The sequence below is a fragment of the Danio aesculapii genome, chromosome 11, assembly GCF_903798145.1.
Source record: "Danio aesculapii chromosome 11, fDanAes4.1, whole genome shotgun sequence".
NCBI classification, from domain to species: Eukaryota; Metazoa; Chordata; class Actinopteri; order Cypriniformes; family Danionidae; genus Danio; species Danio aesculapii.
The window spans coordinates 11,132,274-11,160,004 of record NC_079445.1 but is presented as its reverse complement, the minus strand read 5'-3'; the positions used below and the strand labels follow the sequence as shown (position 1 = coordinate 11,160,004).

Genomic DNA, 27,731 nt, shown 5'->3' with positions numbered 1-27,731 from the left:
CTGTTAGCGCACCATTTAGTCAGGCGGACTCAGAACCCCTGTACTGCATCGCGACTGTGCTTGATCCACGATATAAAAATCATTACTTGGATGTGGGGAAAAAGCTGCGCACACGAGAAATGATCCAGGCCGAGTTGGACTTGGGAAAGCTGCTAGGTGATGGAGACGGTCAGGTGATGCACAGCGCAGGAGATGAAAACAGTGCAGAGAGTAAACGGGCTCGTACTACAGATGAGCCGCGCACAGTCTCGCTGTCTGACAGGTTCCAAGAGAATAACCCATTTGCAAGACAGAGGACAAGCTCAACCGCTCAACAGTTAGATGGTTATCTCTCAGAAGTCCCCGTCCCCAGAAGCAATAACCCTCTCGAATTTTGGAGGACCAATCAAGGCCGCTTTCCCGACCTGGCGCAGATGGCACGCAGGTAGGTTACTTCTATGGGAAATTAATTTAAGATTTTATTTATATTTTGGATTATGGTAACACTTTATAAGTAGTTTTTATTTTTAACATTAACTAACAATGAAAAACCCTTATTAAAAGCATTTATTAATCTTAATATTAACATTTACTAATACAGTATTAAAATTAAGTATCACATTTTTAATTTTTGAATTAAAAAGTATCAAAAGTGGTAGGCCTATTTGTTAAAATTGTTAATGCACTTATACTAACATGAACTAAATATTTTTTTATTATCTTACATTAACGAAGATTAATAAATACCATAACAAATGTATTGCTCATTGTTGGTTAATGCAATAATGTTAACAAAAGGAAACATTGTAAAGTGCTACTACCTATATTTTATATTATGTATTTTGTGAAAATTTAACTATTTTTAGTGTAGTAAAATAGTAGGCCTACACTGGGTTTCAACCATTTCATTATCTTGAAAACATTGTTCGTTTTGAAATGAGCAACTTTCAGAAAACTGCAATAAAAATTTTAACTATTCTGCAGGTACTTGTCTGCTCTATGCACAAGCACCGACAGCGAGAGACTGTTTAGTGTTGCATCTCATGTCATCGATGAGAAGAGGAACCGACTTTCATGTAAGAAAGCAGAGAAGCCACTTTTCATAAAGAAGAACCTGCCACTTTTCCTGAAGAAGTAGGCTAAGTAGGCTTATGTCTAGGACAGTTATTCATTTGTTGTGGGTTCATCCACATGTTTTGCACTATTCAATGCACATTTGTTGTTGTAGACATACAGTTACATTCTTTCAGCAGTCAGTTATAGGTCGAACATGGGCTTCAAAGATGGCCAAATAAAAATATTTTTTTATTTTGCTAATTTATTTATTTTAAGTTATATTGTGCTTTGTTTGAATATTATCTGTTGGAATGTTAAAAAAATGTTCAGTGTTAAATAAATATTTTGAAATTGTATTTTTGTTATTTGATTTATTTATCTGAAAAGCAACACAAAATAGTAAAAAGCTAATTTTTTCTATTTAATTATTGTAATGGTGAAAAAATTGGCAAACTAAATGGAAAAAAATGCGAAACACCGCGTTCGGTATTCGGCCTTCGGCCAAGCATTTCATAATTATTTGGCTTCGTATAAGAATTTCATTTCGGTGCATGCCTAGTCAGTGGTTCATTCACGTTACACTGACAGTCACATATAATCTTAACCAATGTACACAGTCTGAGCCGATAGGAGCCATGATGATTAGTTCACCTTTCGAGTCTTCTGGTTCTTGAGTCGTTCGTTCGTTCGTTCATCACGTGATGTTTGATAAACAAATTTCGGGAGGAGCACGCGCAGAAGTTTCAGTATCAAATACGTCATTGACAATTATTCTATTATCCAATCAGTTCTTGACCAAACCCCTATATATACCAAAGCTGTCTTACCTGCAGCATCTTACGACTTTAGCATCCCTCCACCACCCCGTCACCTCACCTCTTAAGCATTACTATCCCGGGGGGAGCGTTCCGGGGCCGGGCTAGATACTTCGCTCGAATCCCTATTCCTCTTTGTTTCCTGATAAGAGGAATGACTCGAGTTTAGGTGTCTTCCCCGAGCTCAGAGCCCTCTCCCCGGACAGCACGCCAAATACGCTTTATTCTGAAACTGTTGCAAGTGTGAACTCGTGAAGTGATAGAATGACTCAAACCCGAGGACTCGAGAGGTGAACGGATCAAATCTTTTTCCGGCTCTAAATGCATACAATTGGCTTCTGTCTTTCACGTGATGAACGACTCAGACCGAGGACTCGAGAGGTGAACGGATCTGTTCTTTTTCCGGCTCTAAACGCATATGATTGGCTAGTGAGGAATGAACTGTTACTAACTGTTACTTTTTGTCCTAACAAAACCTGAAATATATAAGTATATTTTAGAAACGGCTTTTATTTCTTGCAGCTGAACAACAGAAAGCTGACAATGATCCCCTAACACTTCATGTGCTTTATTCAGTGTTTAATGCTAATAATTTGAGTTTGAATGTCATTTTACATGATATTTATAGCTATTACATTACTACATGATGGCGCAGCAGCAGATAGTTCACCTTAGATCTTAAAAAATTTTATAAACCAATTGAAATTGAACTCAATGCAAGCCAACATATCAGTGATTCAGCATGCACATTTAATAATGTCAAAGAGGTTTAATATGTATTAATAATGTATAAACCTTACCATTTTCTTAGAGTGCAGTGTAGCTAGAGTTCTGTGCTTCTGAATGGCTGTATTTCATGTTTCATCTGGTATAAACAGCCAAATTGCTTATCACTGCAAATCTCCTCATGTAGCATGTTGTTAGGACACAGGGTTACAATGTAACCTGCTCACCTAATGTTTACAGTCGTAATATTTACATTATTTGCTATTTAATAACTATCTCATGAGGAACCCTGAATCTTTGCGTCTCATTTCGGAGTCTGCTACTGTCCACCGGAGGTCACATTTTAGTCACGCATACATACATTGAGAGCCTTCATGTCTGAATGAAATATGCAGCTTTTCACCAAGGCAACCCTGGGTGCTAAATATAATTGGCTAAACTGGCATTGAGCAGGTTAAAAGACCAAAAACAAAGACACATGTCTTGGCACAGAAAGCACATTTTCAAAGCAGAATATCTGACTTTAGCATTGTTTTTCAACTAAACAAGTATGTTCATTTAGCATGTTTTTTAAATATCTGCAAACATATTATGGTATTTTTATGCTTTAGAATAGTCAAAAACTTACGTACAGCACCTTTAAAGTGAATAATTAATCTGTGCAAGTTAATCCACTGAAAAGTTTGTTTTGGTAATCATCAATGAAAATCTGAGCATTTGCTTCCGTGTTTGGAGGGGCGGTCCTTCTGTTGATGTCAGTCCGAGGGCTTCCATAGCAATTGCATATTAATACCCTGTTTCACCATTGGTTTGCTATGAGGGAACGATGCAAAAGAAAGCGCCGCCCCTACTCAATTTTCCATTTCTGTTGGAAGTACAATAACATACTGAAATAAAAGTCTCTGCAACTTCTGGTTCATGCAAACTTTAAGGGTGCTTTCACATCTGTGGTTCGGTTAATTTGGTCCGGACTAAGGGCAACAAATGATGCATTGTAGCATTTTTCTGCCGTTTTGGGTTCTTTTCACACCACACTGATTGCTTTGGTCCGAACCAGTTGAAAAGAACCAAAATGCAGTCATGTGACAAAATCACTTTTTCTGCAGACATTTTTCTGTAACCTTCCCCAGCCTTGTGCCTCAAGACAATCCTGTCTCGGAGGTCTACAGACAATTCCTTTGTCTTCATGCTTGGTTTGCACTTTGACATGCACTGTCAACCCTGGGACATTATATAGACAGGTGTATGCCTTTTCAAATCATGTCCTGTCAACTGAATTTACCACAGGTGAACTCCAATTAAGCTGCAATTAATACTTGTGTACATGTGATTTTTCAGGTTTTTTTATTTTTAATAAATTTGCATAAATTGCAAAAAAATCTTTTTTCACATTGTGATTATGGGGTATTGTGTGTAGAATTTTGCGGAAATAAATTAATTTTATCAATTTTGGAATAAGGCTGTAACCAGGGGCGTCGCTAGACCCAATTCACTGGGGCACGTGCCCCAGTAAAAATCTCCAGTGCCCCAGTAAATGCATTGAGATATGATTTACTTCATATGCAAGTGTATTTATTAAGACTGGTAATTCTGAAATAAAGACGGTTATTCTTTATGTGCAACCGAACCAACGCTGGTGAAAGCAATGTAATCAAAAAGCAAACTGACGCATCTCCGTGTGTGCGCAGAAAACCCGCGCGCCTCTGGCACGCGTTGCTCTTCTGCTGGTGCAGAATAATTGTATAATAAAAAAAATACTTTTATTTATAATAAATATAATATATATTTATATATATACGTGCCCCAGTAGAGCTTTGTGTCTAGCAATGACCCTGGCTGTAACATAAAAAAAACGTGAAAAAAGTGAAGCGCTATGAATACTTTCCAGCTGCACTGTAAATACTTCTGTGGCCACAGCATGATACTATACATAGATGTTGAAAATCACAAAAGAAAACAAGCAGTAATTAGTTCCCTTTTGTTTGTGCTTCTTTATTTTTCTGGTCCCTCACATAATATTTATTGAATAAACACTTTATCTGCAGTAAAGTTGTAAACGCAGAGTGTTTGACAACAACATTTTCGTAAAGGTTAACGCTCTGTGTTTTGAATGTGCTCAAGATTCTAAAAGTGCTTTTATATTGTGTATTGCTAAAGCAAATGGCATTAAATTATCAGAGGAAACATAGACACCGACAGAAAAACAGGGGCTGTACAGGGGCTTTCATTAGTGCTGATAATACACACAGATTTCACATACAGGATATATGTTTTCAGTTAGATGATGAAATGCATATATTAAGGTTTTTGAGTGCCATCAACACCTGAAAAACCAGAGTAAAATAAAACACCAATCGACACCCCAAACCCCCACCCTGCCACCAAAACAAAAATGCTTTTAGAAATGATCACATTTAAGACTTATTCACTGTGCTTCAATAAGGTATAGCTCTGTTTTCGATGAAAAGATCTCAATCACATTTAATATGAAGGTAGTTTATATCATCAGACATGCATTATGCACTTTACTCTGTTATAACAGGTTACATCACTGGCTAGCCAGTTAACTAAGAATGTCCTCTGTCCCAAATTGTTTTCCGATTTGTGGTAGGCTTTTGTGCTGCTATAGTAGTATGCAATTTGGAAGAGCGGATAGTGTCGCCTCTTAAGCTGTGCCCGGGCTTTTTCACTTCTTCGGATGAGAATCCAATTCAGTGTAGAGCCGGTTCAAGACGTCAGCGTTTTGTCAGCATTTCGACACTGTAGCATTAAAGACACAGCTGCCTGACATAAAAATGGCCACATTGATGGTTTGGTCTGTCTTGAATTCAGTAAAAAGTCAACAGAAAGCTGTAGAGAAGAGAGCATGTGTGAGAATTGTGGGACGTCCTCCCTGCTTCATGTGTCAGCTCTTATAGTCTTATACACAGAGTCACTTCTGGAGCCAGAACATACAGGGGGGGAAGGGAGACGGTTGACGGATTGGATGCACACTACCTGATTAAGACTGAGAGGAATGGAGAGTTAAAGGGAGAGTTCGCCCAAAAATGAACGTTCTGTCATGGTTTACTCATTTTAAACATACATGGCTTTCTTCGGTTAATCACAAAAAAGGAAAAGTAATAATTGTTATGGTGCAAAACAACCACAATACTGCATGTGGTCCATGACTAAAACTGCCAGAAGGTTACATTACTGAAATCTTTACATACACTTTGGGTAGATGTAGTATGTTAATGCAAGAACTTTGTCATTTTTTTTTAAGAATCAGCTCACAAAATCATTCAGAATTAGTTATATGGTTATGATCTTTCCATTTTGGGATTTGGAATACACTTCACGGGTCCTAGATATTATATTGGAGTACAGCTAATACAACTTATATTGGAGTACAGCTAATACAGTTCTTGATAAATAAGTCATGTAGGTTTAAAACGGCCACAAACAAATCATGACGTGAGTTTCATTATCGTAGGGCGTACTCTTCCTTTAAAGTGAGGGACTTATGTACATTTTCGAAGAGTCAGTTGAGTGGTGCAACCATGGATGCGGCTTCCTACATCACACTGCACTTGGCCTTCAGCTTGTCTGCCCGTCTCTGCTTGCTGGAGCGCATGTTCAGACTCATATCCCGCTTCTTATCCAGATTCAGGAGCTCCTGAAAAAGCTCCTTCACATTGGTGTTGGTCTTGGCTGATGTTTCCATGAACGCACACTTCCAGGTGTTTGCCTGAGCCTCACCCTCCTTGGTCTCCACCTCACGCTGGGTCTCATCGCTCTTGTTACCCACAAGCATGATGGGGATGTTCTCCACATTGCCTTTGATGGCCAGCACTTGCTGGTAGATGGGTTTGAGCTCCTCCAGGGATTGCCTGCTGGTAATGGAGTAGACCAGGATGAAGGCATGGCCCTTAGAGATGGACAGACGCTGCATAGCCGGGAACTGGTGGCTGCCGGTGGTGTCGGTGATCTCCAGTGTGCATACGCTCTTGTCGCAGCTGATGACCTGCCGGTACGTGTCCTCCACTGTTGGGATGTAGGTGTCCCTGAAGGTGCCCTTAACAAAGCGCAGAACCAGGGAGCTTTTGCCCACACCACCTGCTCCAAAGACCACCACTCGGTAATCGTTACTCTGCTCTGGCATGCTGCTCTGGTTTGTCGGAGTGTCTGCTGCTTAAGACTCAGTTATTCCCTGAGATCTGAAAAGGGAAAGTACATTCACTTAGTTTATATGCAGAGAAAACAGCATATCAGTACATATACAATACTTGGAATGTTTTCAAATGATGAGAGATTCAGGAAACAATCTCAAATAGTAAGGTGGGAACCCAAATTTTTTCATGTACATATGAAAAATGTACCCTCAATGTAGAATTGTGCTGAACCCTATAACATAACGCATGAAAATGTCTTGTAAATATCAAATATTAAACCAATGTAGAAATTGCTATGCATCGTTACTGCTGTAACACCTGAATTATCTTTTGTATCGATATGAATTAAATTCAGGGATGTAAAAGGGGTTAAAATAAAAGACATTTTAGAATGGCACTGAATATTTATGTGTATTCCTCCTAGAGTTGCACGATTAATCGACAAAAGATCTCATTCGACCTCCAACATGATCTCAATCCAGCAGCTCTACGATTCAGCCAATTTTATTTCCAATTTCGGAAGAAGCATAAAGGTGTAAGGCTGTACACCTTCTCAATTTTCCATTTCTGTTGGAAGTACATTAAATTACTGAAATAAAAGTCTCTGCAACTTCAGGTTCACTTTAACTTTAAACTTTAAGGGTGCTTTCACATCTGTGGTTCGGTTCATTTGGTCCAGACTAAGGGCAACAAATGATGCATTGTAGCATTTTTCTGCCGTTTTGGGTTCTTTTCACACCACACTGATTGCTTTGGTCCGAGAACCAAAATGCAGTCATGTGACAAAATCACTTTTTCTGCAGACATTTTTCTGTAACCTTCCCCAGCCTTGTGCCTCAAGACAATCCTGTCTCGGAGGTCTACTGACAATTCCTTTGTCTTCATGCTTGGTTTGTGCTTTGACATGCACTGTCAACCCTGGGACATTATATAGACAGGTGTATGTCTTTTCAAATCATGTCCTGTCAACTGAATTTACCACATGTGAACTTCAATTAAGCTGCAATTGTCCAATTGCTGCATGGTCATCTTTTTTATTCACAAAGTTTGCAGCTTTTGTCACTGCAATGTATCTTTATAGGCTTCTGGAAGAACATTTCCTGAGCCCTCTTGGTAAGGAAAGTCAGAAATGTCTGGACCATTTATTAGACATTTATTAAACATGTCTATTATAAAAATTTAGGTGTAAACAGAAGCAGGGCCGGAAGCAGCTTTACAGAAAATAATTCATCAATTCATTTTACTTTAGCTTAGCTCCTTATTTATCAGGGGTCGCCAGAGCAGAATGAACTGCCACAGAAAAATTACAAACAATGCAATGTGAAAACATTGCAAATGATAAAAGATGAAAATTTGTTAAAATGCACATCTATAAATCTAATATTTGTTTACTAAAATGAAATAGGCCTATAAACTACTTCTTATAGCAATGAGTGTATTACAAGCTTGTATTATTAAATATTTATGTTAAAAAAGTTATCTTATAATTTCAGCCAGCTTTTAGTGAACATGCAATATTGTCAAAACAGAACTTTCAGTTCTTGAATGTAAAAAGGCCTAAATGCATGCAAGACCATTAAAATATTTTGCTTGTCTCCAACTATTGACAACAGATCTCTCAATAAGAGAGAGAGAGGGGGATTTGCACTCGTGGAATCTTTAATGCTCTATTCATTTAACCTAACAAATGTAATGCTTAGACCATTGTTGCTCCTCTCGCGATCTGTTCTCTTGCTCATTCACTCTTGTCGCCATGATTTCCGGGTATTTTAATTAATTTTGGGGGATCACGGAGCCGGTATGAAATTGCGGGAGAGGTCAAATAGTTGGATGAGAGACTAAATAGAGAAGATAGCTTCGCTCGCGTCACAGCATGGGATGTGCGTGACGTATGAAGGGCAGGGAGGGATGTGGGCGTATTTGAGGACCGGGCAGGAGATGCCCGATTTTCAGGAGATTATCATTAGTCCCGCTAATGCATAGAGACTCCCGGAACTTCCATCTGTATATATTTTAACTGCTGTGACATAAGTGTAGAACAGAAATGACATGCTGTTGTGTAAATAAGATATTACGGCTATTAAGTTTGTTTATTAAAAAAAGTCTGGCCCTATATAGATAATACAATTAACGCGACTTCAAGGGGGGCGTGGTACAGCCGTTAGGAGGGCGGGCGCCCCCCTTATATAATGATAGGGTAAACACTGTATTACAAGTGAGGGTGCATTGCTTGATTTTAAAAAAAATTGAAAGAAACACGCACTATCTACTATAATTATTTATTGAACATCAATGTTGAACAACTGAAATTAAAATACACATTGCCTAAAAAGAACAGTCAGAAAAATTTGATCGATTATAGGTTCTGAATGTCGATTTCGATAACTTTTCGATTAATTGCCAAACCCTATAAAGGCGTAATTCTCCCTTCACACCTTGGGTGATTCTCATTTTAGCCAGAATAGTGCAGCCCCAATTCCTCCCATGAACTGTGTCTTAAAGACATAATTTACCCAAAAAAGAAAATGTACACACTGTTTATCTACTAAGTGGTTTCAAACCTTTATGAGTTTCTCTTCTGAAGAAGAACATTTGAACCCGGTAACCATTGACTTGGAAGCCATGGTTGTCTGTTTCCAATGTTATACAAAATATATTCTTTTGTGTTCAACAGAAGGAAGAAAATCAAAGGTTTGAGGCAAGTGAAGGTTAAGTAAATAATGGACACATTTTTAGTTTTGGTGAACCATCCCATTACGTCTGAGATTTCTATACATTTATATAGTTATATTTTTGTTTATAGTCAAAACCAATAAAAGAAAAAAACTGTCTATCCCACGCTGTCTATCCCTGAGTGCGCGCACTCAACACAATGTACCATGCTCAAGCTTGTCTTTCTGTGGGACTGTACCATTTGTGTGTATACCATGATAACACATATTTGCCCAAAATTAAAGGAAATTTGCTCAATTAAATCAAGCACAAGGAATATGCCAGCATTTGATTTTATGACCATGTGCAGAAAGGGGAGTGTTTGAAATGATAGATATAAATAGAATAGATATAAATTCACATAGCATACATAGTATTTGATTAGGTATACGTGTTTAACTGTTAATGGATTGTCTATAAGGTCATCTAATCAGCCACTCAGCAGCAATTCAATGCATTTCAGCATTTAGATATGATCATGATGATCTGCTGAAGTTCAAAACAAGCATCACAATGCAGTTTACAGAAAAACATTGAAAATATCCAATGAGTGGTAGTTCTATGGCCAAAAAATGTCTTGTTGAGGATGGGGTCAACACTAAATCCACAACATGTTAAAAGTAGAAGCAGATGGGCTACGGCGGAAGAAGACTACACTGGGTGTGCCTCCTGTTAGCAAAGAGCAAGAAACCATGGACACAGCTTACATAGATCACCACAATTGAACAATAAGAGAGCGAATGAAGGTAGCGTCATCTAATTAAATAAATGATATATTAAATATCTATTTTAATTAATCTGTTAAGATGGAATGAAATGTTAGCACTGGGATTTAGAATAGAATAAAGGACCACTCAAAAACATCACTAATAATGAGGCATAAGCAGATTGTATGGAAAGATTGGATACTATTTCACAAGCTGATATACATTTACGGATATAAATAGCTATAAATTAGCTTAAAGGTATTAAATTAATAGTTATGAACTGCATTAAAAAATAATTTTTTACACTCAAGGAATTCACGGGCTACATAAAATTACATTATATTCACTGAAGAAGACATGTGCACTGTTTTGTTCTTGGTACTCTTTTGGGCTTTGAACATTTCATGACCATAGAGGGCTAATTTATACTTCGGCATAAAGTGCACATGGTAGATCACATAGACTTTGCTGTAACCTGACGCACACATCTCAAATCATAGATATATACACTAGATATCACATAAATGGACCTTGATCATGCGTCAATTCTGCCGCCATATTTGTACAGTGCTCCCAGGAGTCATTCAAGCACACTAGTCAAGACTAAAGCCAATCTGAAGATGCTGTGACTTTTGTGCTTTTTACGAATATGTTACGAATTTTTTTGCTAAGCAAGTAACATTATTGATGAGTCACTTACTGCACAGACCATAAGGCAAAGTAGCACCAACTTGCACTAAATCCTAAGCTTGTGCTAGTTTTGTTGAATAAAATAAGCAAAACATTTTAATGAAATATGACAACAAGATGCTGCCATGCCAGAAACTTGTATTATTGTCGGCTAAGTGAAGTAACGGCTAGTTTTTTGTAGTGACTTATAAGGGTGCCTGATAACATAAGAGTGCCTGCGCCTCAATGTGCATACTTTCCACCCTAAATCATTGATTATTACAAATGTTATATTTCATTTAGATCAGAAAGGTGCATATTGAAATGCAGGAATAACGATGGTTTACATGAATCGTTCATAACAGAGATTCATTCACAAATGAATCGCTTCCTCCGTTAGAATCAGAAGTGAAAGCAGGAAAGATGGTGTGATTCAGGACATAGATTAGATCAAATTTAACAGGGAAGGAGATAATACATTTCCATGCACACAAGCACTTGCTCTTTGTTGGCAATGCCAATGTGCTTACTTATCCACCAATATAAATATTATAATTTTCGTAATTTAAAAAAATATTTGCATAGTGACCACTGGGAAAACTCCTGATCATAGATATATGTATATATTTACATATCTATGGCTCCAAAAGGCCAGTTGCTGGGGCTGGACAATAATTCAATACCAATATATATCGCGATAGATTTTTTTCAATAACGGTGATATGATTTTTAAACCCCTTTCCGGTATTTCGATACAAATTTGCATATATATATATATATATATATATATATATATATATATATATATATATATATATATATATATATATATATATATATATATATATATATATAATGTTTTACATTATCACTTGTCACTGAATGACGGTCAGTGCACAGCCGTCAGAAAGAGCATGATGTCACTTGCGCGATGGCGTACATCACAGACACGCTGCCAGCGCTCAGCAGTTGGTTAAGCTTCTTACCAGAAAGTTTTAGCTACGAAATGAGTGCCCTGAATACAGATGTGAATTAACAAGCTTCCACAAGTAAGAATGCAGATGAAATAGTTGATAAGAAAGGAAAGACTGATGCAGTGGTGTGGAAGTGATTCGCCTTTTTAAGTTTCAATAAACTTATAGTTTCGGTGCTCTGCAGCTTCAAACCAGCAGTGTCAGAAGAGAGGGCAATAAAGCAAACCCAGATGGCTATGAGGCGCCGTGCAGGATTTAAATGTATTTGATAGTTTATTTCACATTTCTTAATTGTAAAGGCTAAATACAAATAAAAATTGAACATAATTTTTTTTGTTTTGTTTTTTTAAGTTGTAAGAGCCTTGAGGTATTATAGACTTTGCAAATTCAGTTTGCAGTCATTTGTGGGTGCAGACACCCCATTCTGGCTTTTTAATATTGTCCATATCGATATTGTAATTATATTGTATCGACCAAAATTAAGAAATATATCGTGATATAAATTTTTGCACCTTGGTCTCACATTCATTTCAAAGGAGCGCTACACTGTACTAAAATTGCGGCTCTATTCGACCAATTCCTTTCAATAGACAACAACAGCATAGTCGACATCTACCTATCTATGCCAGTGTTTCCTCTAGGATTTTTTCCAGCTGTGGTGGCAGTTCTTTTTTACACAGATCTACCAACTACCTGTGGCGTTGTTTTAATGACAAATGTCGTGAGCGCAATATTAGAAGTCGAGATCGCATTCATGTAATAGCCTACAGCATGCGGATCTCTTTCCTTGTGTGCCGATTTCCTCTCCTCGTGCACAAAACTTCTTGCACGCCCCCTTAAATATAAGCCGCTTTAAGAGCGCGCAGATCTTCATGTGCGATCTCAAATAATGCTGCTGAGGTGCGATTTAATGCGTTTATGTAACGAGTATGTCTCCAGCATTTATTAGATTTGCTAGGAATATTTATGAATGTCACCAATAGACCTACAGAGCGCCATTAATGCGTTCTGAAGTAAAGTGAAACGGCTATACGTCATGTTTGCTGGCCTCACGCATCACGCACCTGTCAAGTCAGTCAGTCAGCACGTAACCTTAAAGGGTTAAACAAATGACGCACAGCACTACTGCGGTTACAGAAAAGTTTGTGCTGTTACAATTCACTTACCCTTCAATATGTTTTGGTGTGATTATCACCCGCTATTAAAAAAAATTTATGTTTTGAATGAGAAGCTGTAATGTAACCGTGGCGGGATGAATTTTGGCGTGGCACCCCGCCATGGAAGAATGAATGTAGCGGAAACCATGTATGCTATCTAAATATCTATGCTCTCAAATAATGTAACTACACATCGTAACAACACAGAGTGCAAGATTTGTAATTTGTTGGCTTCGTAGTGGTGGAACTGGTGCAGATGGATACTTTTGTTTTGTGTGCTTTGATTAGTTAAACATTCAGTTCAACATCTCTTTCTTCCAACAATGAGTGTGAGTTTGAGCTACTTCTACAGTAGTAGCAATTTTGAGGAGCTGTCATTATGGGTTATTGTGTGTAGAATTTTGAGGAAATAAATAAATTTAATCCATTTTGGAATAAGGCTGTAACATAAAAAAAATGTGGAAAAAATGAAGCACTATGAATATTTTCTGGATGCACTGTACCTGTACATCTGTGGCCATGGAAGTGAAGTGAAGTGACACCTGAATTCAATGATGGATTGGGGTGTCCTAAAACTTTTGGCAATATAGTGTACATATGATACGTAGGAGAAATATATAATATGCCTCTAGAGTATATGCCTGTGTGCCTTTGTGAATTGACTAGGACAGTCTCTGGTGCCATCAGCATCAAGGTCATCTATTAATGACTCATTTATCTTGCTGTGAAGCATCCGTTGGACTCAGTCTCCGGTGGGAATCAAGATCACACCAGATATTTCTGGTACCTTACTGATTTTTACTGGCAGCATTTGAAGAAAGGGTCCGTTTCCTCACTTGCGTCAACAGAGAGATTTATGCAAATATAAAATTTTCACATTATAGACTGTAGACAGAACAGACCAATGCACTCTGATTAACAGAGAACTCGCCTGTGCTTTTAAGAGCTTGAAAATGCTCTGTGGGTCATGCAGCGCATCTACTTCAGCCCCAGAGGAAAATTCAGCAGTACTTCTGAATTAGCAGTAATGATTACTATCACTCAGATGACCAGAGAGCAGATGAGCCTCTTGCTAAACACTTCCTCTTTGGCATGCTGGCAGCATAAAATACAATCTCAGTGGAAAGCATACGATAAGGATGGCTTATTTTTAAACCAAAGTCAAGCCTTCAGAACTGATCTCATAGTCCATCTTTCTCCCATATTTTTTCTAATAGCAGTGCCGTTCTTTTCTAACCTCTCCACAAACACAACACAAATAAACAATTATCAAATTTCAAAGAAATGTGCGTGTGTTAATTGTAACTAAACCACTTTCTTCTTTGATTTATTACAGCCATTTTTTCTAGTAAATTATTTGAAAGCCTGTCAAGAAACACTTCATTATATTACAGTATGTTTTGCATTACTTTTTGTTCATGAAATTGAACATATGCTTGACAAAAGTCTTGTCACCGATCCCAGTTGTAAGAGCAACAAATAATAACTTGACTTCTAGTTGATCATTTGGAAAAGTGGCAGAAGGTAGATTTTTCCGATGAATCATCTGTTGAAGTGCATCCCAATCATCACAAATACTGCAGAAGACCTATTGGAACCCACATGGACCCAAGATTCTCACAGAAATCAGTCAAGTTTGTTGAAGGAAAAATCATGGTTTGGGGTTACATTCAGTATGGGGCGTGCAAGAGATCTGCAGACTGGATGGCAACATCGATAGCCTGAGGTATCAAGACTTTTGTGCTGCCCATTACATTACAAACCACAGGAGAGGGCAAATTCTTCAGCAGGATAGCGCTCCTTCTCATACTTCAGCCTTCACATCAAAGTTCCTGAAAGCAAAGAAAGTCAAGGTGCTCCAGGATTGGCCAGCGCAGTCACCAGACATTATTGAGCATGTCTGGGGTAAGATAAAGGAGGAGGCATTGACTTTATTAATAAGTTATTTGAGTCGTTGCAGAGATATATGGATGCGGCCCTCCAAGCTCATTGGTCATACACGATATTAATTCTTTTTCCACTGCACCATGACTTTATATTCCATACTGTACATTATTTCTGTTAAGTGACAAGACTTTTGTCTAAGCAAAGTTAGACTTTATTGTCCTAAATAAATTATTAAAAATCAAGACATGATCATAATTTATTTTGGTTAAATAAGCGTAATCTAGAGGCATTTGCCTTTCATAGGCAAGAAAGTTAACTGCAATGATAACTAATGAAAAGTACATTAGCACCAACAGCAATGCACAATCACAATCTGTTTATTGTGAGCATATGGAGCAGTTACATCATCTAGTGTCCAATCCAACATAACATTGTTTCTATTAAAAGCATATAGAGCTTATGTTGTCTTCTGTTCTATGTGTTTGTAAATTCTGTCCTATTCACTCACCCTTTGCTTGTTTGGTGAAACCTATTTAAGTTTCTTTCTTGTGCTGAACATAAAAGTACTTCCAGTGTTGGTCTCCGGCATTCTTCAAAATATCTTATTTTGTGTTCAGAACACAAATGTTTATGAGAAAGAACCTCAGAAATGTTTAAAACCATACAAGATCGGGTTGATGATTAAGGTCATTTTTATTTAGGTTGAACTAATCCATTAAAGTAGGATGGATTTTATATGGAGGTTAAAAGTTTGGCCTGGTCTTTTTTTTTGTTTGTTTGTTTTGTTTTGTTTAAATACAATACAATACAAAACTTTATTGTCAGACTTGTTTCTAGCATAATAAAGCATGATAAATACTCCTTACAGAGGGACGAAGACTAAAATGAAAAAAAAAATTTTTTACACAGATCTTATTCAGTTTCAAAACAGCATGATGTACAAATTACTTTTTTTAATTTCACCTTATTAAAATTTGGGACTCTAAACCGACGGTTAGACTTAAATAGTATAAATTCATGATTCAACACATGACTAGGGTTTAAAATGATGTTCCTTGCCAGCCTTGTGAGGTTCTTGTAATACGAACAGTCATATAATTTGTCAAGAGGCTTTCCTACTATCTTTGAACAGATTTTAATCTGGTTCATCAACTTTGTTTTTAGACTCACAGACAGATTCATATACCATACGGAATTACAATACTGCAGAACACTCATAAGTACAGACATAACAAATGTTCAAGAATCTTTTTAAGCTGTGGATTACACTATTCTAGCAAAATTAGAACAACCACTATCATCAAGTGATCATCTTTTACATTTTTAAAAATGAATATAGCTGAAATAAGTATTTTATGAAATTGCTGCAAACACTGTTTTTCTTTACGCTACTCAAAACTACGAATAACAGTGATTTTTACTATGATTGAAGGAAAAGTTCTGCTTAAAATTTTTATTTACTATATATACTCCACCCGCTTTGGATGTTATGACTGGATTGAATGGGCGTTATCAGTGGTTATCAGCTAATAGATATGGGCCAGCAGGGGCCTTCTGCGCCTACTGGTAGGCTCAGACGGCTGTTATCATCCATCCACATGGTTAATCAGCTATATTAATAGAGATGACTCCAGATCCAGATCTGTTTTTACATCACTGTGACGGTTGGGTTTATGGTTGGGGTAGGGGTAGACGTTAATAAAATACAATTAATTGGAAATTTAATCAATAATATAAATAATTCTTGTTAACTTCCGGCTGCAGCCATATGTGATCTAGCTGATTAACCATGTGGATGGATGATAGCAGCCTTCTGAACCTACCAGTAGGTGTAGGTTCATAACGCCTATTCAATCGAGTTATAACATTTGAATCGCCTGATTTACTCACCCTCAAGTGATTTCAAACCTTTATGAGTTTTTTGAAACTTAAATTTCTGTCATCATTTACTCATTGTTTACTTGTCACAAACCTGTTTAAGTTTTTTCTTCTGTTGAACACGAAATAAGTAAATAAATATGTAAAAACTGACTTCCTTAGTAGGAAAAACAAATACTATTGAAGTCAATGGTTACAGGTTTTCAGCATTTTTCAAAATATCTTCTGTTGTGTTCAACAGAAGAAAGAAAGTCAAACATGTTTGTAAAATTTGAACGATGAGTAAAAGCCCTTGACCAAACTATTTCTTTAACTGCAGCCTGTATCTTGGTTGGGAATGGAATTTTAGTACCTACAGTAGACTACTTGACAAAAGTCTTGTCGTCGATCCCAGTTGTAAGAGCAACAAATAATAACTTGACTTCTAGTTGATCATTTGGAAAAGTGGCAGAAGGTAGATTTTTCAGATGAATCATCTGTTAAACTGTATCCCATTAATCACAAATACTGCAGAAGACCTATTGGAACCCGCATGGACCCAAGATTCTCAAAGAAATCGGTCAAGTTTGGTGAAGGAAAAATCATGGTTCGCAGGATAGCGCTCCCTTTCATACTTCATCAAAGTTCCTGAAAGCAAAGAAGGCCAAGGTGCTCCAGGATTGGCCAGCCCAGTCACCAGACATGGTAAGATGAAGAAGGAGGCATTGAAGATGAATCCAAAGATTCTTGATGAACCCTGAAAGTCCTGTAGTTATTTGAGTCATTGCAGAGATGTATGGTTGCAGTCGTCCAAGCTCATGAGAGTCATACACAATATTAATTCTTTTTCAACTGCACCATGACTTTATATTCTATACAGGACATTATTTCTGTTAAGTGACAAGTCTTTTGTCTAAGCAAAGTCAGACCTTACTGTCCTAATTAAATAATTAAAATGGAGACATGATCATATTTTATTTTGGTAAAATAAGCGTAATCTATTTTGGTAAAATAATTCATTTAAGCCACTTTTGATACCAAATGATCAACTAAATGTCAAGTTATTATTTGTTGTTCCTAAAACTTGGGTAAGCAACAAGACTTTTGTCAGGTAGTGTACTGTACTGTACAGAGATGCTAGGATTTCACTTGTTTGAGGTGGTTTGTACCAGTTTGCATGATGTCAGATACATTAGGTCTTTAAACACCTAAGCTGTATTAAAGATTCTCCCTGAACCACCTAGGGACATCTCAGTTGTGCATTGTTTTTGGGACTCTGGGAATTATCTGGTTACTGTGGAAACAGACCTCAGGGGCATGTATAGAATGATGGAGCGAATGAGCAAAAACAAGAGTGAGAGAATGTCATCAGAGATGCTGATGAAAGAGCTAAAAAAAAATTTCTATTATTTCTAATGTTGCATGGCATCTTTCTGTCAGTTACCGTAGTAACCAACTGGCAAACAGTGGGTATAATTTACGTCACTGTAGCCTATTCATACACTTAGGTGAAAGAAACTATTTATAGTGAAAGGAAAACATTGGATCAGTTGAGATTTTTTAGGCAAAATGTACTAAACCACACTTATTGTTTGATTTTTTTCCCACATTAATATTTCAAATCTACAGCTATTTCTCCTGATACAGTGCTCAGCCCAATTGAGTACAGACCATTTTGAAAATGAATATTTTTATCCATTTCTCAATGAATATAGATTATATTATAGAATATTGATTCTCAACAAAACAGATTTATTAAACAAATAAATTTAATAAAATCATATTTTAGTCACCAAACATATTTAGAAATTGAAAGATAATACAATTAAATTCAAACAAAATATTGCAAAAAATAAATGACAACCTTCAAAATTTCAATTAAAATGTAAAAAATGTTTTGCTTCTCTTGATTTTTCCTCTTTTTAAAATGTGTATTTAATATTTTTCTATAACATATGAGTTTGGGTGTACTAGTTTTTGGAACATCATCTTAAGTTATTTTGTTAGATAAGCTCCAGATTTGTCTTCAGAACTGACTAATCTAATGTACAGTTGAAGTCAGAATTGTTAGTCCTCCTGTTTATTTTTTCCCAAATTTCTGTTTAGTGGAGAGGAGATTTCTTCAACACATTTCTAAACATAATAGTTTTAATAACTCATTTCTAATAACTGATTTGTTTTATCTCTGCCATGATGACAGTAAATAATATTTTCTAGATATTTTTCAAGATATTTTTTTAAGCTTCTGTACAGCCTAAAGTGACATTTAAAGGCTTAACTGGGTTAATCATAGGTTAACTCGGCAGGTTAGGTTAGGGTAAAATTAAACAAGTCATTTTATAAAGATGGTTTGTTCTGTAGACTATTGAAAATTATTTTGACCTTAAGATGGTTTTTTAAAAAATCAAAACTGCTTTTATTCTACCCGAAATAAAACAAACAAGACTTTCTCCAGAAGAAAAAATATTATCAGACATACTGTGAAAATGTCCTTGCTGTGTTAAACATAATTTGGCAAATATTAAAAGGGGGGCTAATACTTCTGACTTCAACTGTATATGCACAAATATAATATTGTTTAGCTTCCTATTAATAATATGAATTTAAAAGATAGATTTGTGAGGGGTGTACTTATGTATGCTGAGCACTGTCTTTTTAAAAAAAGAGGCTTCAACAAGAGATGTGCAAATGTCTATCACATGTGATGTCTAAAAATACCACAGCCCACCAATTCAATTCTTATACCCTATAAGCTCAATTCTAAGCCCTTCAGAGCTCTAATGGAATGCAGATATGAGATGGCCCGCATCACTCATTCCAGGGGCTTTTGCTGCAACTGGCCTTATGTTGCGGGGATTTGTAATTAGGCAACATTCACGACTAATATTTTCATGTCAGTTGGGTAATAAAGCACATATAGGCCACGGAACCTCCGTAAACAAGCGCTTCGAAGCAATGGGAGGCCGTGGATAACAAAACGCGTTAAATATTTCCTTTAACGTGTCGCGTCCGCGCGCAAATAAATATGGGCTTAATTAATATTAATTCGCACTATAGCCTATTACGCGGCGTTTTTAAGAAATATTCGTTTTACGCCGATAATCACCGCGATGTTCACACACACATGCACACACACAGGCGATGAATAACAAAATGCACAGGCTCCTCAAAGTCATTACGTCGCTGTGCGCCTTAAGATGCTACTGCGGTCCGTCACAGGGATTCTACAAGGACGCGCATCTCAAAAGAAATGAGCGAATCCATCCATGAAAGCCACATTTGTCAAAACACCTCACAATCTCTATGTAATTAACACGTATAGCTAGTGAAAAGAGATGTATTCTTACCTGGCGACTGTGTTGCAACGTCCCAAATCTTGTTAGTCATAAATTATAGGAAGCATTAGGAGATCCGATACACAACGAATATCTTACATTCTCTGCCGTGCCAGTCCCGTATCATTTTCGCGTGTTATTTGCATGGCGTAAATCGAGCGATGTCGCTGAAAAAATGCTGTTATTGCTCTTCAGGCGAGCGGGCGCGCGCGCTCCAGCTGTCCTACCACGTCCTCTCTGACGCACGCAAGCACGCGATATGCGGCTCACCCCCGCGTCCTGTGTCCCGTTACACGACGAGAACAAAAACCCCACCTGCTCTATACCGTTAAACTACCCTCCATCTACGCCATGTTGATCATATAACATTGCTCCGTCACTAAAGGAGGCATGTTACATTGTAAAAAGAAAATTGCATAATTGTGTCTGCTGTGTGGGTGTGCACTCGGGATGCATAAAGGCACTGAAATGGTCAAACACCGTTATTTAAAAGAGCTATGAAATTTGTTTGGATTCCACAGTCCCTGAGGGCTAAATAAGGTTATTTAGCTAACTGAAATCTTGCTTAAGGGAAGCATATGTACAAATATGAATCTAAATGCCACTCTACATGATTGTCAGTATATGGATTATATAAGATTAAATCATTGCTGTATAACACAGGGTAGCCCATTTTGAGATTGTTTATCAACGTGAACCTGCTGATGTAATCTGATTGTATGATTTACTGATTATGCGTAATTAAATTGTAATATATATATATATATATATATATATATATATATATATATATATATATATATTTGTTTTTTTTTATATATATTTATTTATTTATAGGATCAAAACATACAGTTGAAGTCAGAATTATTAGCCCCCTTATTACCCAAATGATGTTTAACAGAGCAAGGGAATTTTTACAGTATGTCTGATAACATTTTTTCTTCTGAAGAAAGTCTTATTTGTTTTGTTTCGGCTAGAATAAAAGCAGTTTTAAATTTTTTTTATTAACAATTTTAAGGTCAAAACTATTAGCCGCTTTAAGCTATTTTTTATAGTCTACAGAACAAACCATTGTTATACAATAACTTGCCTAATTACCCTAACCTGCCTTGTTAACCTAATTAACATAGTTAAGCCTTTAGATGTCACTTTAAGCTGAAAAGAAGTGTCATGAAACATATCTAGTAAAATATTACTTAATGTCATCATGGCAAAGATAAAAGAAATCAGGTATTAGAAACTCTTCTCCCACTTAAACAGAAATTGGGGAAAATAATAATAATAATTGAGGCTAATAATTCAAGGGGCTAAAAATTCTGACTTCAGCTGTATATATATATATATATATATATATATATATATATATAATAGTTTAAACGGGCTAATAATTTTGACCCTAAAATGGTGTTTAAAAAATTAAAAACTGATTTTATTCTAAACGAAATAAAACAAATAAGACTTTCTCCAGAAGAAAAAATATCAGACATACTGTGTGTGTATCAGACATATAAACCAAGACCTTGACACACCTTAACATAGGTGTGCTCATTTTGGTGCATGTATGACCCCTTTTGAACAAGTATTTGTCTCCCTCCAATGGTTTTCTGACGTATTAACAAAACAACCATTTCACATGAAATGAATCCTTTTTACTAAACTTTAATAGAATCAGTTTGAGTGCAGATTTACAGTGCATCCAAAAAGTATAGCACTTCACTTTTTCCATATTTTTTATGTTACAGCTTTAATCCAAAATGGATTAAATTCATTTATTCCCTCAAAATTGTACACACAATACCCCATAATGACAATGTGAAAACGCTCAGGTACATTCTGTTTCCACTGATTATTCTTGAGATGTTTCAGCAGCTTTATTGGAGTTCACCTGCACTGTAAAAAAAATGCAGGGTTCCACACAATTCATTCATGTTGTCCCAACACAAATCGATTAGGTTAACTTAACACTTTTAACAAATTTATGTGGATTGAACATAAAAAAATTAAGTTGACCTCAATGAAATCTCAAGAATTGTGTTTATTCAGCTTATTTTAAATAAGTAGTTTGAACAAGCAAAAAATATTAATTTTTTTTGAGTGTGTGGTAAATTCAGTTGATTGGACATGATTTGAAAAGGCATACACCTGTCTAAATAAGGTCCCAGGGTTGATAGTGCCTGTCAAAGCACAAACCAAGCATGAAGACAAAGGAATTTTCTGTAAACCTCTGAGACAGGATTGTCTCAAGGCACAAGGTTGGGGAAGATTAAAGAAGATGTTTGGAACTCAATCATGATGACTATGTTCCGTGATTGAAAAAGCATATGATGACTGTAAATATTTGATTTTGTTTTTGGGTATAGTTGGGGAATTCATAAAATTAAAAAAAATTTAAAAATTAACCCTCAAAATAAACAAACAAATACATAAATTATACAGTGCTCAGCATAATTGAGTACATGCCATTTTGAAAATCAATATTTTTATCCGTTTCTCATTGATTATGGGTAATATATTTTGGTGCATTTGAACAAAACTGATTTATTAAACAGATATATTTATTAAAACAATATTTTAGTCACAGAAAATCTTTAGAAACGGAAAGATAATACATTTAAATTCATTTAAACATAAATTACAAACTACAATATTTCAACAAAATTTTATACATTTTCTATTTCTCTTGATTTTTGCTATTTTTGAACATGTTATTTCACATTTTTCTATAACAAATTTGGGCTACTAGTTTTGATCCATTATTGTAAGTTATTTTGTTAGATAAGCTCCAGATTTGGCTTCAGTACTGGCTAATCTAATGTTTATGGACAAATCTAATATTGTAAAGCTTCCTAGAAAATATTAATTTAAATTAGAAATTTGTGGGGGGTGTACTTATATAGGCTGAGCACTGTATAATAAAATTATTATGAGAAGTTGGACATTTGAACCAGCTTCATTTATACACATAAAAAATAAGAATAACACTGTTATAATATTAACATTATGTATTATTAACATGGTGGCCAGCATGATTAGGACACTCGATGGATCTGAAAAATATTTAAAAACTTATTTTTTTTCCAAAACACGATTTCATTTCAGAATGTTCATGAAACATGGTTGCACTGAGCACACAAAATTGATCTCAATTCAAATATTAGATGAAGTGAGTTTTACATATCCATATCAATATTTGGTCCACCTTTTGCAGCAAAAAGCTTTCTTTTGATACTGTAAAGGAACACGATTGTGTGACTGGCATAGGCCTGGTTTATTGTTTGTAAGGAAAAATACATAAACTATATTATGCTGGCTATATGTTCCATGGTTTAAAAGCATATGATGACGTTTTAAATATTTAATTCGTTTTCCGGGTATTATTTGTGGATTCCTTAAATAAAACTGAAACCTCTTATACCAAGTGTTCTAATAATACTAGCCACCACTGTACGTGACAATGATAGGACAATGGTTTGCAACAATTCTCGACAGAGCTAGCCTTGTTGTACGTTCATGTAAATGCATTGTTTTTTCTTGTCACTATTCACGTTTTACATCAAATTAGAAACAGGAGAAAAGCGTATGTGTGAGTGGGAGGGAGATAGGCGTGACATCAGAGCGCGCAGCATCACTGAATGCAGGGCATCATCCCCACAGAGAAAGACAGCAGCGCCTCCACGCCCAGTAAACACTACCAATGCTGCTGAACATGAGGTAAGATTTAAGCTAATTAACTTTATTAGCCTATATGTTATCTAACGAATGATGGATGAATCACAACGGATGCGTGTTTGCGGTTATTTGTGCGGTAAATCTAACGGCATTTTTCGCGGTGCGTCTGTGAGACGTGACGAGGTCCTGATGAGAATATTTATGAGGGCGCCAGAGAGGTCTGCTCACCACAAGCGTTTTCCCACGAATCTTAAGCTTTAGCGTGTCCAAATGAGATTAAAATGAAACTGTCTGAGAGCAAATGTTGTTGATTTGTATATTTGAAGAACATTTTTCCTCCGTCTGGCTATCGCAGGTAAAAATTTCAAGATCAAGGTCAACAATAAATCGGCAAGGATATCTTCCAAAGTCGTAGGCTATAAAATCCTAAAAGCTGAGGGTCAGCGTCTTTTTCTTGTTCAAGTTATTATGAAAGCTTCCTAAAAGTCATTTGAATCATCTGATGCTCACACAAGCAACAAAATGATTTATGAATCTCGGCCTCCGTACCGTCAATATTGTATGAGCACAAAGAAAATGTGACGATTATTCGAGATGCGTTATTAGGTTTGTATGTGTGTAGTTTTTTTAGGAAATGGTTCCTGAATTAGTCGTGTCTCGATGAACGTCAAAGCTATGAAGAACTAGCTATAGGCTTTAGCAAAATTTTTATAGATCCAATAGAGCTAGTCTATAGCAATAAACCGTATGGCGAGATACAGTAAATGGCGAATGCAGATGTTGTTTTTACAACTGATTTAGAAATTGCCATTTAGAAATTGCCATTTTTATATACAGTTGAAGTCAGAATTATTAGCCCCCCTGAATTATTACCCTGTTTGTTTTTGTTCCCAATTTCTTCTTAACGGAGAGATTTTCTCAACACATTTCTAAACATTAGTTTTAATGACTAATTTCTAATAACTGATTTATTTTATCTTTGCCATGATGACTAAATAATATTTGATTAGATATTTTTCAAGACACTTCTATACAGCTTAAAGTGACATGTAAAGGCTTAACTGGGTTAATTGGGTTAACTAGGCAAGTTAGGGTAATTAGGCAAGTTATTGTATAATGATGGTTTGTTCTGTAGACTATCTAAAAAATATATAGCTTAAAGGGGCTAATAATTTTGACCTTAAAATGTTTTTTTAAAAATTCAAAACTGCTTTTATTCTTGCCGAAATAAAACAAATAAGACTTTCTCCAGAAGAAAAAATATTATCAGATATACTGTAAAATTTTATTGCTCTGTTAAACATCATTTTGGAAATATTTAAAAAAAGAAAAAAAAATTCAAAGGGGGGCTAATAATCTGACTTCAACTGTAGATTGTCTTAGAAATGGCCATGTAATAACCGGGATATTACACTATTGTATCTCCCTGAGTGGGTTTATTTGTATTGACCACACTGAAAAAAAAAGATTTCTGCAAAATTGTTGCAAACTTTGTTTAAATTCAGCCCAAATAAATTGTTTACAACCACTCGATCTAAAACAATTTAGTAAATCCAAGGAATCATCTTTGAATATTTTTTTTCAGTGCAGTTTGACATTTAAAATATCTTAGATGTGGAGTGTAAACAGACATTAAATCGAAATTCTAGTCAGCTGAATACTGCAAATATTCTAGAATGGCTTATAATGATATATTAAAATCTAAGAGAGACTGTGTGTGTCTGATTAGAAGAAAAAAATTTAATAAAACGCACATGTAAAAGCATGATATAGCAATGATACAATTATGCTTTAGTTGGATAGGGAAAACTCACAACATGGTTTAAAAAAACACATCATCTACTAAATCTTAGATGTTCATTGTGAAGACCTAAGCTTAAATTCATGATGAAAACCATGTCCGGACTACCAATGTGTTGATTTAACATACTGTAGAGGGTGTTAAGTGTTAGTCTCTCCAAAAATAAATATATAACAAATTAAAAACAGTAACTGCTTATGTAATTTTTTATGAGTATTACAGAAAGTGACAGCCATTATGTGATGTTGAGTAGTAAAACCTTTCCAGACACAACACAAGATGGTGGTGCTCCATTAACTAATGTTTTTGCTGTGCCATTCTATTATAAAATAAATAAATAAAATTACATATCCAATATACAAACAGTGCAATAGTCAGACCACTTTTACTTATGTTTTTTATTATTACGATGGGTGGTACAACTGCTGGAAAATTAGATAGATTTTATTTTAGAATTCTTTCTTTCCTTCTTTCTTTCTTTGTTTTTTTCTTTCTTTCTTTCTTTCCTTTGTTTAAAGAGAAAGTCTGTGAATTTCTTGATGTTTTAAAAATGTTCTTCATCGGCATACACTACATACCATGATGCCTTCCAATGTTTTGTGATCAGCACTGATTGATTTGTCCCGTGAGATAAATTTCCAATGAAAGACAAGGGAGTACTCCGATTATAAGCTGAAATTTATCAGCAGGGCTTCTGTAGTTTCTTTATAGCACAATATAGATCTGTGTGGCACACTTTCAGAGCTTAAAAGCAATTTTCCAGTTCTCAGGGGTGTTGTATTTCTTGGAGAACCTCTCCTGTCCTGCAAAATTTGCTCACCGTTAGATGAAACTGTAATGAGTCATTCATATTACTAGACCCTTTGTCAACGAAAAAATGAAATGACCTTACTTATGAAGCACGCTTGTTGATTTTAGCATTGAGATATAGCATACAGCAGGCTCAGCTTTAAAAGAAATGCATTTGATTAGTCTAAATTATTAAATCTAGCAGTTTTAAAAGGTGTACTTGCTTTGATATAGTCCTAAATTACAGTCAGTTAGATATGTGACTCATTCCTCTTGGCGGATTGGTGAAGTGCTTGAATTTATAAGCCACCATTTTATACAAACCATCCACGGTGTATGGCGATTACTTCTTTTAAGAAACACATGACCTGCCAGCGGAAATGAGATTCTCAGGCATGGTGCCTTCCTTTGCAGGTGCTGTTTCCTAGGTAACGAGACGGTCTGGGAGCGAGGGGTTGTTGTGAGATGTGGTCAGGGAATGGGAAGGGAAGGAGGAGGGTTTGCGTCCTCCATCTTCTTTGTTCTCATTCCCGCTGCTTGTGGCCTACTTTAGTTCACCGTATTAGAAACCTAAGCTCGATTGATGGTTTAATGCAATATTTCTCACTTTTTCAAAAAGAAATACATGTAATATAATATATGGGGTACAATTCTGTTACAATTTAAGAACCAATATTGTACACGTACACAACATATGACTATATGGCCAGTGTAAATATTCTGAGACTATCCACCAAAAGAATAAAGAGTCTGAATATTATATTATATTATATTATATTATATTATATTATATTATATTATATTATATTATATTATATTATATTATATTATATTATATGAACTCATATTGTATAAAGTAATTACAAAAAAGAATTATATTATATTATATTATATTATATTATATTATATTATATTATATTATATTATATTATATGAACTCATATTGTATAAAGTAATAACAAAACTTATATATTATATTTTATTATATTATATTATATTATATTATATTACATTACATTATATTATATTATATTATATTACAGTTATTATATTATATTACATGATATTATATTATATTATATTTTATTACACGATATTATATTACATGATATTATATTATATTTATTATATTATATTATGTTATATTATATTATATTATATTATATTTTATTACACGATATTATGTTACATGATATTATATTATATTTATTATATTATATTATATTATATTATGTTATATTAATATTATATTATATTATATTATATTTTATTACACGATATTATATTATATTTTATGAACTCATATTGTATAAAGTAATAACAAATAATCTATATTATATTATATTATATTATATTATATTATATTATATTATATTATATTATATTATATTATATTATATTACATTACATTACATTACATTACATTATATTATATTGGTCAAAA

At 35.2% G+C, this 27,731-nt stretch overlaps 2 protein-coding genes across 2 annotated transcripts in view; one reads left to right on the top strand and one right to left on the bottom strand.

Moving 5' to 3' along the window:
- Positions 1-4,479: 4,479 nt before the first annotated feature.
- diras1a (DIRAS family, GTP-binding RAS-like 1a) lies at positions 4,480-20,344 on the bottom strand. The gene is made up of 2 exons (XM_056468771.1): positions 20,041-20,344; positions 4,480-6,775 (listed from the first exon to the last, which is right to left on the bottom strand). The coding sequence occupies exon 2, from the start codon at positions 6,718-6,720 to the stop codon at positions 6,133-6,135; it is 588 nt and encodes a 195-aa protein (XP_056324746.1). The 5' UTR covers positions 6,721-6,775; positions 20,041-20,344; the 3' UTR covers positions 4,480-6,132.
- Positions 20,345-23,669: 3,325 nt separating this feature from the next.
- Positions 23,670-27,731, top strand: part of apc2 (APC regulator of WNT signaling pathway 2) — a 53,785-nt gene continuing 49,723 nt past the window's right edge. The window contains exon 1 of the mRNA XM_056468096.1: positions 23,670-23,739. The gene's annotated coding sequence lies outside the window, so the exon portion shown is untranslated. The remainder of the gene's footprint in view (positions 23,740-27,731) is intronic.

What these genes read in the sequence shown, in the direction of transcription:
- diras1a (XM_056468771.1), bottom strand. Translation starts at nt 6,720, where the DNA reads ATGCCAGAGCAGAGTAACGATTACCGAGTGGTGGTCTTTGGAGCAGGT.